The 16,534-nt window shown below is 42.7% G+C and overlaps 1 protein-coding gene across 1 annotated transcript in view; it reads left to right on the forward strand.

The window, feature by feature from the left end:
* The window catches only part of LOC146834868 (FRAS1-related extracellular matrix protein 1-like), a 991,143-nt gene that overhangs the window by 333,707 nt on the left and 640,902 nt on the right, over positions 1 to 16,534 (forward strand). Inside the window, exon 14 of the mRNA XM_085602468.1 lies at positions 14,127 to 14,335. Coding sequence (XP_085458594.1) covers positions 14,127 to 14,335 — 209 coding nt within the window. The remainder of the gene's footprint in view (positions 1 to 14,126; positions 14,336 to 16,534) is intronic.

The raw sequence follows: 16,534 nt of genomic DNA on the forward strand, positions 1-16,534 counted from the left end.
CCTGACCGGTCCCTGTTGCCTGGAGGTCTGGAGGATGGCATCTCGGTCCCGAAAATTAAAGATTCGGGCAATAAGGGGCCGTGGCGGGGCACCGGTCTTAGGGCGGCCCCCGGGGACCCGGTGGGCACGTTCCACCGCAAAAAACTTACTCAGCCCCCGGGGCTGGAGGTGGGTCAGGATCAAGTCTTCCACGAAGAGGTCCGCCGCCTCCGCCTCACGTCCCTCCGGCACACCAATAATGCGGATATTATTCCTCCGGGCGCGACCCTCGGAATCCTCCAGTCGCCGGTCCATCAGGGCACTCGCCTGGCCAAGCCGGCGCACCTCCTCCCGGAGGGCCACCACGTCAGTCGTGAGGCTCGTAGTGGTGTGGGTCAGGGAGTCGACTCGGTCGTTCGTTTTTGACAAGTCCGCCCTCACAAGTCCCACATCCACCAGGACCGAGTCAATTTTTTGCGACAAGGTGTCAAAACGCTGGTCCACTGAGGCCTTCAGTTCAGCGATGGCGCCCATGACGTCCCGGAGGGTTAGATCCACTGGATGGGCGGGTGCCTCCGTCGGGCCCACCGGGGATGACCGCGCTGTCTCCGGAGAACCCTTTTGGAGCGTGTAGCGGTCCATACTATTGGCCTGGTGCGCCGTACCACGGCGGGTCGTCTTCACCTTCGCCCGGTCGCCATCTTGTTTGGTGGCCATGCTGGCCCTTCCACCGTCGTGCCAAGATCTCCAAACGGGCCGTCACACCAGATCACGGGTGTCAAGGGGGCGACCACAAAGCTGCGGGTCGACCCACCGTCGGCGGGTCAGCTGGGCACCAGGACAAGGCCACACCACCGCACCCCGCTCCGCAGCCCGACCTCGCCGGAGAGCAAGGAGGGCGCAAAAGCGAAAGTGAAAGTGCGGGGCACGCGAGTCGCCCAGCCCCGCTCGCCGCTGTTATTCACCTTGTCCCCGGATCGCGCCACTACTCCAATCCGGGGGGCCGGCGAGGAGAAGGCCGCAACCTTCAGTCGATGTTCCCACCGGTGTTCCGGGTCCGATTCGAGCCCAAAAAACGGGTAATGCCTCAGCTCGGGTTCCCCGACACAGTCCCCTTAACAAGGACAGGATATTTCCAGGATTTATTCAGGAGGTCGCGGAGGTCCTCGGGAGCCTCGCACCTACGCGGCCATCTTGGTTGCGCGCTAGGCTCCTCCCCCCTAATTTTTAGTTATTTTTAAATTTAATTTAATTGTTTATTGGAATTTTTTGTGATGTAGTGGGTTGTGGTGTTTGTAAAGGTACAGGGAGAGAAGTTCATTAATAATACATTTTAAATTAATAATTATTTAACTGGCAATTAATTATGTACATTAAGTAATTTATTTTTTAAGTTACCTTTTAGGTGCAGGTTGTGGTGTTTGTAGGGGAACAGGGTGGGAAGTAAGTTATCATTCATTAATAATTAATTTTTAAATATTAATTTAATTGATAATTAATCATGTAAATTGTGTAATAATTTATGTTTAAACTATGATTTAGGTGTGGGTTGTGGGGTTTGTAGGGGTACAGGGTGGGAAGTAAATTCATTATAATTATTAAATTTTTAAAAGATAATTATGTAAATTGTGTAATTAATTTATTTTTTAGGTTGGTTTAGGTGGGTGTTGTTGGGTTTGTAGGGGTACAAGGTGGTAAATGAATTGATTATAATTAATGTTAATTGATAATTACTTAATTGATAATTATGTAATTAAGATATTTTTAAGTTATATTTCAGGTGAGTAGGAGTGAAGGGTGGGAGGTTAATTAAAATAAGTATTAGTTAATTATTAATAGTTTAATTGATAATTATTTAAATTGTGTAATTATTATGATTGTAAAGGTATGTTTTAGGTGTGGGTTGATGGGCTTTTAGGGGTACAGGGTGGAAAGTTAAGAACCATTTTTTGATAATTATTAATTTGTTTATTTAATTGATAATTATGTGAATCGGAAAATTATATTTGTTAAATTGTATTTTGTCTGTGTGTGTAGTTTATAAAGGTATTTAAGTAATAATACATTTAAAATGATTAATACTTGATTAAAAATTGAGTTAATTATGTAATGTGTTATGCTTTTTAATTTAAATTACATTTTAAATGTTGACTGTTATGATTGTGAGAATATAGTAATTTAATTAAATTAACATTTTTTATTTTCATAATAATTATTACCAATTGCAGTAATTATGTAATTTGTTTAATTTCTGTTAAAATGTAGACATAATTTTACGATTTAAATATTTGTTTTTTTGTTATTTAATAGAGTTGTTAAAATATATAATTTGTTTGAAGTGAACTACTTTCTCTCTACTATTGTACCGACTTGAGTGAGAATAGTACATTATTCCCCTCCTGAGTCCAATGCATTTCCTACTGTTGCACAGTCTGGAGAGGGAATAGTACATTTTACCTCTCCTGAGTCCAGTGCTTTCCCTACTGTTATATATAATTGGAGTGGGAATGGTATATCTATTATTTATATCATTTTTTTAATTAATATTTTTGATATATATATATATATATATTATGTGGTTGTGTATTTATAGTTATATTTTTTATAGATATAAATTCATGTACTTTTTAAGATGTTTTTAGTCAAATGTATTTTTATATATTGTTTACTTTTTATGTATAATTGAAATGGAAAAGTTTACTTTTTTGCAGTTTATTTGTTGGAATTTTTCAATTTTTTGTGTGCATGTACATATATCTATTTAATTCTTATATTGGTAAATTTAAAAACAATTTTAACATTTAATATGTTAAAATAAATATTTTTTAATAGTTTTACATTATATATGTGTACATAGACATACACACTTTGATATAAATGTGTTTGTTTACATTAGTAAATATTTATAAATATTTTTAAATATTAAACATATTTAATTTACATTCTATTAATGTATATGTTAAATTATTTAAGTTGTACTTATTTAAACTACATATATAGTAAAACACTATATTTTCGTATATACTTTTCGATGTTTTGGTATCATGATATTTATGGTTTTGATATTGTGTCACTGAACCGTCCTTGGTGTAAGCAGTATGGCACTTAACTGTGAAGAAGGCTGTTTCAAGGGAAAATTAGTCGATATGTTCACTTTGGAATACATTTTTACCTTTTAGCAAAACCGAGTATGGACACCTCTTTTTCAATGCAAAGGCGAGGTACATCACAATGATTATATCAGCTTAATTTACCCTGGAGCCACATTTATACCTGCATACCTTCGACTTTGAAGTAATTTAATATTTTTAGGGTGATATAATTTACCTTACATGAACTGCATTTCATTAATTTTGAAGTCAGTGGATGTAAAATTGGAAATGTGATTGACATGTAACACTATTAACTGCATTGACAGACATTTGGATTCAAAGATGAAACCTGTTAACCAACATTCCCAAAGTGAAGCAGTGAAAGATGTCATGTCTGGTATTTACTGAGAGAGACACTGAGGAAATTTAGGAAGATTAGATTTAGGGGACAGGTAGAAACTTGCATGTATTAAAACAGAACATAATTTAATAGCCAGTATTTCATAATGCCAATGTCAAGTACTGCATCATAAATGTGCAGTGACTAATTTCCTATACGTACTGGGCAAGTTGCTTAACGCATTTTTCAGCCATGCTTATTCCTAAGTAGGTATTGAATGACTGTACTGATACCTGGTAGCTGCTGATGCTATGAACAATGTCCTTTTTTATAATGGAATACACACTAGCTAGCTCACACTGATTCTGGCTTATTTCAGGTGTTCACGTTTATTGCAGATCAATAATGAAGGGGGAGTCAAACAAAGAGCATTTTGTATTCTTACTCCCATAGGAAACTTTAACACAGCAAAAAACGCAGAACAACATTACACCAAACTTGGCCTGAAAGTAGAACTTTACTCAGAGGAAGGGCTTTGGTTTGGTGTAAATCTATTAAGTAGTTTGTGATACATAAGGATTTTAAAAAGGTGTTGGTTGGGCTTCAAATAGTTAAATTATAGAGCTGCCTTGAGGTTGTAAAATGTTTTTTAAGTATTGCTATAACTTAACCTATTCATACAATACATTTATGTAGAAATGAAAAAGGAAATGCTATAAAGATTTAATTTGAATATTTACTTTTTAGTCATCAAACTTAGCCACTGGTTTGTGCCACTATAGCAATCAAGACCTCTCATATACAAACTAGTCTTGCAACTTCTGTGAACAAACATTGGAATGTTGGAGCTCCGCGCTTCTACCGGCCATTAGAAGCCTGAGAGCACCATTGTTTTTGAATGGGGCTCCTAACATTACAATGTTTTAATATAGTTGAGACTAGCACCTTTGAATGATGTGGTTGGTTATGAGATTTTTTATGGTTTGTTTTCATTATTTATGCATTGTAGATTTTGGAGGTGTTTGTCTAACTTGGGTAAATCAGCTTTCATCCATTTATACACAGCAGCATTAAAACAATATAAAACTAACCTATATTTCTTAATTGTTTATGATCTCTCCCCACAAGAAGGAAACTTGTAAGCCAATTAACCTATCCAATTTTGCCAAACCGATTTGCAACTATGCTTTCCAAAACACGTGAAGCCTCATCCTTTCAGAATGCTCCTCACTGCTTTTCTGCATTTTGTGCAGGCCTACCTGAAAGTAGTGCTGGATGGTCCCTTTGCAAACAGTAAAACATTTAGAGAATCCTGCCTTATTAAGTAACATGGATCTATGCATGGATATCTTGGAATTGTTACTGTACATTAAAAGCCCTAGCAAATTCAGTGGTCATTCTTTCACCAGTTTCTCGGGCTGCAGGTTTTCTTATCACAAGTCCCTTATCCTTGACGATAATGCAGGACTCCGAAACTTCTTCAGAACCAGCCAGTGCGCCATACATTCCCAACACTGGACTTCACATCGCAGCCCGCAGTCTTCTCAGAACAGCCACAGTGAAATGCATCCTTGATGCAGGCCTTCTTATCGCAAGCCCCTCGTCGATGGCGTCCTCAATGTTGACACAAGACTCCGCATCGCAAGTTCCACAACTTCTTTAGAACCAGCCAGTGCGCCATACATTCCCAACGCTGGACTTCGCATTGCAGTCCACAGTCTCCTCAGAACTGCCGCTGTGTGTCACATCCTTGACATAGGCCTACGCATCTCAAGCAACGCGATGACTGCATCCTCGACGACGATACAGGACTCGCATCACAACCCCCTCAGCTTCTTCAAAACAGGCCGGTGCATGACGCATCTTAGACACAGTGCGTCCCCTTGTTGATAACATCCTCAATGATGACCCCGCCATGCAGTCTCACAGCCTTTCAGAACTGCCACTGCGTTGCTCATCCTCGACGTGGAATCTCATAATGCTATGCAAACCACGATTTAAGGTACTTTGTTCAGCTGGCCTACCTTGGTGCCTGTATCCGGCACGTGCTCCATCGCGGTCAACCCGAAGTTGTGACTTTATATTGGTCCAGCGAGAACAGATAACCAAAGTTGGCACTTTGTGCTTTTAGGCACTATTTTCATTCAAACCTTTAAAATTCCATATCTCCAGTTTTACTGATTGTTTTTTCTTGTTGTGTTTTCACTTTATTACTGTTTGAAGTGTTGCATAAATAGTTTACACATTGCTTCTAAGTTAAGCCTGACTTCTTGTGCCATGCTACCAGAGGGTTAAGCACACTGAATGTGTGGTTTGCTTGTGTTTCACTCAGACAGAGATTGTGATTGATGGTTGAGTAGAGTTTTTCACCCCTCAACCAGTAATCCAATTTCCGACAACAGGCTACACTCACCTTCCCTTATAACTGTTTCTTCCTGGCGTTCCTGTCATTTGTTCAGCGCTCAGTTGCTCTCGAGCTAGTTTTGCACTCTACAAATATAAATACATGCATACAAATACCTACAAATCCTGTGAAGAGAAAAATTGTTACAGGAATTGTTGATATGGTCCTTTCAGCAGACGTAAACCCGAAAGGATATTGTGGAAATACTGTGAGTATGGTCCTTAATATTGTACTGGATGTGTATAATGAAGAGCAAGTATTGGCAGTGGATGAGGGTGAATTCACCAATAATATTAGGTTGAAGTCGTTTCCCAATGCACTTAATAGAAAATTTGATAACTAATCTGGGTTTGTCCATAAAATGATTGCAAAAGATTGCACTACACAAAAATTCATGAAGTGAGGAGTGCGCCTAAGGCCATCACTGAAGAAGTAGTAATTGAGTTAAAGAAAGTGGCTCAAAGAAGATATGAAGACTAAATGAACACTTTCTGGTTGGTCCCCTGGTTGTGGCTAAGGGGGGGGCTAACAGCAAGGTAAGGGTGTGAGTGGATATAATTAATTTGAATGAACCCTTTCGGTGCTCATGGTGGGATGGTTCCATCATGAGCACCAGTGCTCCTGTGCTCATGACGGAACCATTTCGTCATGAGGACAGGTTCACTAAATCCCTCTGCTGCAAACAGCAGAGGGATTTCCTTCTTTTTTTGGGCCTGTGGAGGTGGGGAGGATCTTCCCCAACCTCTCGAGACCTGTTTTTTTATTTTCGAAGTAATGACGATTGCCTGCATGGGCGCTGACGTCATTACATTCAAAAATGAAACTGAAACTTAGTTTCAGTTTCATTGTTTCAGTGCTCGTGGGGCTATCTCAGCCCCCTGAGCACCAAAACACTTGGTAGGGGTATCGCTTTCCAATGGTACCCTTCCCTAGTGGATTTCTGCTTGGGGACCGCCCCAGGAGAGCGATCCCCAAGCAGAGATCCACCCACTAGTCGCCAGGGAGGCGGGGAGTGACCCTTGGGCAACGGCCTTTGCTCCCCATTTTATTCGGTCATAACCAGTCTTTCTGTGGCGGCAGTAGCACCCAATCTGCCCCCCTGGGGCGCAGGGTCAAGACTGATTTGAATATGGCTGGGACCAAACTGGAATGGCATGGTTAGGGAAAAAACGATGGATTTAGGCACAGATCTCAGTACTGGGGTGAATGTATGACATTGTTCTGCATTCTGTCCATCAATTGTTCTTTTTGCATTTGTCACCCCGAGTGGGACGTGTATGCCCAGACGTGGGTCCCGTGCTCTCTATGCCACTGGAGTCAAGCTATCCTGGCTGATGATGGCTGAAAGCCCCAAACCGGTCCTAGGATGCTAGTTTCCAGTCCAGGAAGGACCTGGCCTGGCAGTTCGGGCTGGACTGTTCCCATTGGGCGCAGGGTCAAGACTGATTTGCATATGGCTGGATCCAAACTGGAATGGCATGGTGATCAAAAAAACGATGGATTTAGGCCCAGATCTTTGTACTGGGGTGAATGTATGACATTGTTCTGCATTCTGTCCATCAATTGTTCTTTTTGCATTTGTCCCCCGGGGGGGGGGGTGAGGGCAGAAAGCCCCCTAGACACCAGAGATTCTTTTTTTATAGGCCAGGGGTGAGGGTTGCCCAGAATGGGCATGCCAATGCCACCACCCTTCCCCCCCAAATAAGGTATAAGACTATCTCCCCCCCCACCCCTAGAAGGCAGATGGGGGCAATACCTCACTTGTGTGGGTTGGCCAAGGGCCGGTGACTGGGGAGGGCCAAAAGCATAGGGATTAAGAGTATATAGCACAGCAAACTCTAAGCGCTACATTTAAAATAAAAAATTGTTTTTAGCCGATTCTGCATTGGACAGCCAAACAAGTGAGGCAAAATTTTACTCAGGAGAACAAGGGGAACGCTGGGTGATAGGACATTGGTGATCCCACAAACAAATGTGTGGAAAAAGTAATTTTTTTCAGCTAAATTCCAGGTTTGCAGGGGATTCTGGGTAGGGAAACGTTCGGGGAGCCACGCAAGCCATACCTCCGGGACTCCCCAGGATGTCTAGTTTTCAGAAATGTGAGGATTTGGTAGGTTTCCCTAGATGGCCGCCGAGCCCGGGGCCAAAAACCCAGGTGCCCCCCCTTGCAAAACCAGGTTGTTAGTGAGAGGTAATTTTGATGTCTCCTCAATGCTTTTTGGGCCTTTGCCTGTCGCGGGTACTTGGCCAGCCCACACGAGTGAGGTACCATTTGTATCGGGAGACCTGGGGGAATGCTGAGTGGTAAGAAATTTGATCCCACAACTTTGCCACACTGAAATATGAGAAAAATTAGATTTTTTCAGCTAAATTTGAGGTTTGCAGGGGTTTCTGGGTAGGAAAACATTGGGGGATCCATGCAAGCCATACCTCCCTGAACTATTTGTCTAGTTTTGAAATATGCCTGGGCTTGGTAGGTTTCCCTAGATGGCCGCCAAATGGAGGGCCAAAAACCCAGGTGAGCCCCTTTGCAAAACTAGGTTGTTTTGTGATAGGTAATTTTGATGTCTTCACAATATGATTTTGGCCCACCCACACAAGTGAGGTACCATTTTTATCGGGAGACTTTAAAGAATGTGGGGTGGGTGGAAGTTTGTGGACCTATGCAGATTCCAGCACTTTCCATCACAGAAATGTGAAATTGCTTTTTTTTTTACCAAGTTTGAGGTTTGCAAGGGATTCTAGGTAACAGAACCTGATGGGAGCCACACAAGTCACCCCATCCTGGATTTCCCTGGGTGTCTAATTTTCAAAAATGTATAGGTATGCTAGGTTTCCCTAGGTGCCGGCAGAGCTAGGGTTGAAAATCCACAGCTAGGCACTTTGCAAAAAAAAGGATCATTTTTCACTGTAAAAAGGTGGTGTGTCCATGTTATGTTTTGGCCCTTTTCCTGTCACGGGCACTGGGGCTACGCACACAAGTTTGGCACCATTTGTATCGGGAGACTTTGGGGAACGGGGGTGGGTGGAGTTTTGTGGATCCACACAGATTCCAAAACTTTCCATCACAGAAATGTGAGTAAAATGTGTTTTTTTGTGACAATGTTTGAGGTTTGCGAGGGATTCTTGCTAACAGAACCTGGTGAGAGCCAACAAGTCACCCCCTCCTGGATTTCCCTGGGTGTCTGGTTTTCAAAAATGTATAGGTTTGCTAGGTTTCCTAGGTGCCGGCAGAGCTAGGGTTCAACATCAACAGCTAGGCTCTTTGAAAAAAAAGGGTCAGTTCACTGTAAAAATGTGGTGTATGCACGTTGCGTTTTGGGCCGTTTCCTGTCAAGGGCACTAGGCCTACCCACACAAATGAGGTACAATTTTATATTGTGAGACTTAGGGGAACACAGAATTGTAGAGAAACTGTTATTACCTATTGACTTTCTATGCATGTCTGCCTTCCAAATGTAAGACAATGTGTAAAAAAGAAGTCACTTTTAAAAATGTCCTATAATTCACATAGCTACTGCTTCTGAATTCTATATTTTGTTCCCATTTCAGAAATACATAGGTGTTCTTGATACCTATTTTTCACTTTTTATATTTTACCAAATGAATTGCTATATACCCGGTACACAAAGAAAAACCATTGCAAGACACAGCTCAGTTATTGGCTCTGGGTTCCTCAGGTTCTAGGTGAACCTACAAGTACTATATTTCCCCACAACCAGAAGGGTCCAGCAGATGTAACAGTATATTGCTTAGATAAATCTGTCATACTTAGAAGAAGTTACAGGTGAAAACGTTGGCACAAATGTCTGTTTTTTTCAACTCAATTTCAATGTTGCTTATTTTCACCTGATAGTTTCTATTAAGAACCTTGAAGGGTCTACACAAGTGACCCCTTGCAGAATTTCAGAGTTTTGTCTACTTTTCAGAAATGTATAGCTTTCCAAGATCCATTATTGCTTTCACACCCATTTCTACCATTAACTGGAAGGAGGTTAAAAGCACAAAAAGTAGCAAAAATAGGCTGTGTCCCAGTAAAACACCAAAACTCTGTAAACAAACGTTGGTTTTCTGACAAAAATCTGTATGTCACTGAAAGATGGGAAGATTGTGATTTCAGCAACACAAACTGTTTGTTTATACCATTTGTAGGGGAAAAAACGGACTTTTTCTTCTGCAGCACTTTTTCCCCATGTAAAAAATAAAATAAAGAAATTGCTGTATTTTGGCTAATTTCTGGGTCCCCTCCAGAGGAATCCACAAACCCTGGGTACTTTTAAAATCCCCATGATGCAGGAAGAAAATGACGTAAATTTGGCATGAATACCTTATGTGGACAAAAGGTTACACGGGCCTAAGTGCGAACTAACTCAAATAGCCAAAAAAGGGCTTAGCACTGAAGGAGGGGGAGAGGCCTAGCAGCGAAGGAGTTAGAGTATTACTGTGATAGGTAAGTGCAGTAAAGTTGTATTTAATGTATAGTGCTTTACAGTAGAATTCTCACTATGCAATGGTGGTCCAGGGGTACATTCCCAAGATTCGGTAACCGTTTACCTCACAACTGTGTTTGACAGTTGCACCTGTGGTGCCTAGCCTAAAAGTGTCACAGGGTTGTTGCCCAATCAATTATTTCTTTTTTATCTTTATTTGCAAAGTTTTATATAGCGCTGACTAAACCCGGAGGTATCAGAGCGCTTTACATGAGGATCAGCGAGTTACAGGTTACATAATTACATCAATTACAGGAGCCAAGTATAGACATAGGAGAAAAAACATAAGATTACGCAATAATATGAGTTATCAGTGCGTAGCATAACAAGACATACGTCTTGTGGGGAATGAAAAGTAGCAGGGGAATGGTAAACAGGGTTAAGGAGTGCTGATAGTCAGGCAGACCGGCAAAGGGGAAAAGTACTTCAGGGCAAACAAAGCGGTTAAAGTGAGAGACAGACAAATCAGACCTGAGTATCGGTGAAAGTATACGAAGGGAGGGGTGTGGGAGACCAATGGGGAGGGGGTAAACTAGAAGAAAAGGTCAATCGGGGGTACAAGGAGCAGTCCAGCGGAAAAGAGGATAGGTTGAAACCGCCAAGAGGGAGGGCCTACAGAAACCGATAGCATTATCCTGAGTGGCAGGATATACAAAATCAAACAAAAAATAAAAAAGATAGCAGACTCCATGCTTCCACGAAGGGCTGGAAAAGGAGAGGCAGTCAAAGAGTCACGGAGGGAGGAGGCAGGAGAGGGAAAAGAAGCACAACGGGGAGATGAGGAAAACAATGTCCGATGTCAGGCTGGGTAGATGAAGGCCGAGGGGGAAAACCAGAGCCAAACTCCTCTATAGCTGAATAGGACAGCTCAACCGGGCATTGGTCAAGGTTGCTCGGGCTCCGGGGTAAGTACAGACAGTTATGGTTTCCACCCAGGGGGCATCGTTATAGTTCCATCAAAAGCACCGGTCCCGGTGTTACTGGGGAGAACCGTCCGCCTCGTCCTCCAGCTCCCCCCCAAGGTCAAGCGTGGTGAGAGGAATGTTGGAAGAGACAGTTCCAAAGTTTGCAGATCTTCCCCAATTCCAGCAGCAGTAGTGAGTGTTGGGCAAGAGTGCAGGGGGACCACTCCCAATCCTCTACTGAGTGTGTCTCCCTTACCGTTGTGGTCACTCTCGGAGAGGTCCCTGTAGCCCCGGAGAACAAATGCTGGATCCCTCGCCGGCAAGGGGAGAAAAGAGTGCTTTTGTGGAAAGCCCACTCATGGCAGCCATCTTAGGGACAGTCAGGCTGGTATGAATATCCCTCACTGCTGTAGGGGGTATAGACTGCACCAGCCTGTCCTGAGTGTTGCCAGCGGTTCCCAGGTAATCACTATTCCCAGCACTATACGACAGGAAGCCGGGGGCTCCAGAGTCCATCCTTTGCCCTCCCCGCTCTGATGATAGAACGCCTGTGCAGTCAAGAGGGTATTGCACAGGGCCCTGAATCCCGGAAGGTGCCGCAATTGGCATTGTGGCAATCACCACGTCCGAGGCTCACCCTCTAGTACAAGCAGCACACAGCAGATGAGTTGGATTGTTGTGGCAGCCTGAAGGAACAGAAGAGCCCTGACAGAAACCATCCAAGGAAAACAAGCAGGAACGAGTGGGTCTGAATCAGTCAAGAGCTCAGTTCTAATCACCTCGTGCATGGACACCATTTTAGGGTCAGGCATGGCCCTGTGAGGTGTCGGTATAATAACAAACCTCACTTCAGACCTGAATAGTTGATGGACTCCTTGGTAGGGAGAATAGTGTCATAAGAGCATAGAGGGGCAACTGCTGTTCATGTAGGCCCCTTTAAGGTGAACAGATTTAATTCTTATTCGGATCCGGCTGCCATTCTGTGGTCAGGCAAGCCGAAAAAACAGAGCAGCCACCTAAAAGAAGAAAACACAGCCCTGCAACATACCTCCGTGATAGAATGGTAAGTAGGTGGGTCGCAGAGCTCTCTGGGGGGCCTTGTGTAGTGTAGCTTTGTCACCACTGCTGCCGTTGCCGAAGTTGCGAGGGACCGGCCGTCGTTTCAGGATGTCTGGTGCAAAGTGGGAGGACGTAGCTGCAGGCACCGGCTTCACCATGCGGCAGCTGGATGGTGTCTCCATTACTTCTTCAATCTGGAAGAAGACTGCAGCATCTTTTATTTACAAAAATTGGGGGTGATGAGTTGACCAGACGCATCTAGGTAAACAATCCTGATGACAGCGATCGCTTGCAAGTAAGAATTGTTTGGAGGCATTTTTGTAACTCTGCCCTGCATACAACTCAGATTTCAGTAAGCTTCTTAACATACATGTTCCGTAAAAGTGTTACATGGAGAGAAAATGTTGTTTCACCTGGAGTCCGTCCATATGTGCAAGTAGTAGATGTGTAAGTTTTTATGTGGAGAACATGCAGTAATTAGGTGTGATAAGTTTATGCCTCAGTTTAGTTAGGCTTAACCTTATTGCATGGAAGGGAAGGCATGTGAGGGAATGTTTTGAATGTGTGAAGGGCAGAATAAACTCTAAAAACATTACACCCCCCCCCCCCCCCCCCACTATGTCCAATAAAATAACCCAGTATGCCTTGCGAACACATAGATTTTGACATAGTTGGCTATCTCTGAACCATCAATGGTAGTGGCAGGTACATTTTGGAGATGATTAATATGTTTGTAGTGGCTAGAAGTAGAGATAATTAATAGTGCTACAAATGATGTTGCTTTTGGGACTCTTAAAGTTTTTATTAAAGGAAAGTACATCGTCACATTTGGCAATGGTTTTTAGATTAATTTTTTTTAAATGAAGGATTATTTAATACATTTGGGCACTGAACACAGGGTGACTTTGTTATTTCGCCCAACTGAGAATGGGCATATACAGGGGTTTAACTGTGGTATTAAGGGGATTATACAATTTATAATGTCAAGAGGTTAGCGTTAGGAGAAGGAATTTAAAAGAAATTCTGTGGGCTTTTCGAGTCACTACCACCCATGAGACAAAAGGATGAACTCCTTTCTGTATTGCTAGAGAAAAAGCTTAACACAATTATAAACCATATTTTCAAAAATTAACAGGGGCAAAGGAAGTAAAAGATGGTGTGAGAAAGTGGGTCAGGATTAAGAAGGGAGTCAAAATAACCGAAGGGAAATCGGGGTACTAATAGCCTAAGATTAGAGATGTTTGTTTGCAATTGAGGAAAACGTAGTCACAGAAAGGTGTGGCACATGAGTTAAATGGCAGTTTGTAGAGAAGATGGAGAGGTAGTTACAGTTCTTAAATAGTTTAGGGATAAAAAGATAATGTGCGGAGGGGTTGTTGATGAATTGGTATTTGAGCGTAATCTCAATAGTAATAACTTTGATTATCCAAAATGAACAGTGATCCGCACAAAGGAGACATTGATGTCAACATGTTTATTTTTTGCACACTATAGTTCATTACAGGAAAGACAGAGTCTTTCTGTGTGTTACTACTCACTTTCTGCAACTGGCTTTTTTTAAATCTAATTTTTGTACGGTTTCTATGATTTGCAACAATTTACTCACTGGTTTTGTGTTTTTTGATTTAACTACACATTTCACTTGTATTCTTCATGTCTAAACAAGCATATGAACCGAGCATTTAAGCTGTTTGTGGGATGGGTGATCCTTTTGCCATGTATTATAAGGAATAAAATACATTCTGCAATATGTTAAAAGGATATTCTTCAGCACCTGGGAATTCTTAGGTGCACTGCAGACTGTACGTGTCATCCTGCATTTTGTTGTTCCTGATTGAGGACTAATCCCTATTTCAGATTTTCACCAATCCTATCAGAGCAGAAGAGGGGTCCAGCTCGTACATCACTGGAGAAAATCTCATGGTGACTGATATTGACACGAGAAATGATGACATCAGAGTTCAAGTGAAGACACGCCCACTTCATGGTACTGTTGAAGCACATGGTGTCATTCTGCAAGATGGAGATACGTTTACTCTCGGAGACCTGCAGACTTTTAAAGTTAGGTAAGGAAGCTTTTTCGATGGTTTTCTGTAACATTAAAGACTGCTGTATTTTTTTATAGGATATGAAAAACCCTATTTACAAAACATGCATGAACAGAAATATTCAGTATTTCATTAATTTATGTGAATTATTAAGATTAGACAACAGCCGTCATATTTACTAATCCCAGCCTGCTGAGCAGGACTATCTAACACCATAATTGCAAATGCTGGTGCAGTAATTCTGGGGAAGGTGGTGGACTTTGTAGGGTTGGCACAACGTTACTTGCACTGACTTCACAATTCATTTTGTTTTTTAGGGATGAGTTTTCTCCCTGCGTGTCATGGCCGTTTATTTACTTCCCTGCTCAGAACTGTCATATTAATGAAATTTAAATTTGTAGATTTATAAAGCGCGGCTTAACACCCATGAGGGTATCCAGGCGCTGTCCCTAGTCACAGGGAGATTAAGTGATTTGCCCAGAATCACAGGAAGTTGAGCCGACGCCGAGACTCGAACCCGGATCCCCCAACTCTGGAGTCGGCAGCTCTGGCTACTGCGGCACATCTTCTCCGCATGGCTCACATGGCATTCTTAAGCAGGGAATTGTGGTGACAGTCATCCTGCCTTAAGTGGGATGAGCAATCAACACTGGGCCCTGATAGTTCTGTGGCAGACAGGCCACTAGGTCAAAGGTAAAAGCCAGCAGAGCAATCTGAGGCTTTGCTGATACAAACCTGCCACTTACCCTTCTCTAAATGGGAAAGGTAATCCGTGGGCTTGACATGGCTGGAGAACATCAATTTATAGTGGATCTCCTGTTGTATAAAACCCTAAATTATCCCCCTGGAGATAACAGTGCTAAAAAGTGAATGTGGAAACGTAATGCAAGTGGTCACAAATTCAGTCAAAAATGTGCTACCCTGTTCAATTTTAGTTTAAGCTTTTGGCAGCAAATTATTTTCTTGTTGTTTAGCTCTGGGTACTGGCCAGCTATCTTCTTATCATTTTGCCAAACACTGATAAGTCTGTATAGAGACTAAACTGCTAACGCATTATGGATGCCGACTGTAATGTTTAATGCAAGACACATTCGGGCCACACAAGGAAACCACTACCTCAAGCTCTCAAAGAATGGAATATAATGCAGTGACTTCCCTGTGGCTGCTGGCATCAAATGTCACTTATCAAGCTGCGCCAGATGGCAGCATACTGCAATACTGAATATACACAGTGGCGGCTGCTGCAGAACAGTGGTGGGGCAGCGCTGGCGGAGTAAAAGATTACTTACCTGCCGGCTGCCACCTCCATCTCTTCTATTCCTGTTGACTCCTGGCAGTGCCCAGACTCCCAGACTACTCTCAGCCAATCATGACACTGCTGTCATGCTGGTTATACTACTCCGAGCATGAGAGAAGTGCTGGGGTTGGTCAGAGCGGCCTGGTTTGGTACTCAGACAGGGCCTGGGAGCCTTTCTCTGTTCTCCACACGGCTGTGTAACACAGCCTTGGTTGGAGAAATGGTAAGTGCACATGTCGGTATGGCTGTTCTAAGACGGCTGGCCAAATTGACATGCGCACTTATGGTGCCCACCACTCCTCCTCCCTGCTCCGTCAGGATAGCCCAACCCCAACCTAGACTGTGGTAGTGCTGAAAAATGAAATGATAACATTGTTTTTGTTATCATTTTATTTTTCCTGTTTGCACTGCTGAAAAGCAGTGAGGCAACGCTCCTCCGCTTTAATAGAGGAACTGCCGCTGAAAATACAACATCCACCCTCTGGAATAGTCAAACTGATACCTCGCCTTGAACCTGATCATCATCTAAAAATGAATCTAAACTAACTGCACACATTTTTCAATAACCCTGTCTGTAAAGGGATGGTTCGCCCTTGGCTTATAGTTGTTGCTCTCCATAAGGCCGAGATGAGCCATCCTAACAATCAAACGTACATGCCATGCGAACAACAAATCTGTAAAATAATCGTACTGTAACCAGGCAATAACATTAAAAGATTACTCCAAAAGACTGCAAAATGGCACTGTTTTAAAGCCGAGCAGCCCGCTTTACTTTGGCCAATCAAGAAAGGAGGTGGTTAACAGATCGATCAATTAAATGAAAAGCCAGTCTTTTCATGGACCAGGAGGTCGGGAGTCAACCATCCATATTCCCTTGTTGGAGCCATCCATATGGTTCCACTTGACTAAGATAATTTAGT

Source organism: Triturus cristatus, chromosome 4_2, assembly GCF_964204655.1.
Source record: "Triturus cristatus chromosome 4_2, aTriCri1.1, whole genome shotgun sequence".
Classification (NCBI taxonomy): Eukaryota; Metazoa; Chordata; class Amphibia; order Caudata; family Salamandridae; genus Triturus; species Triturus cristatus.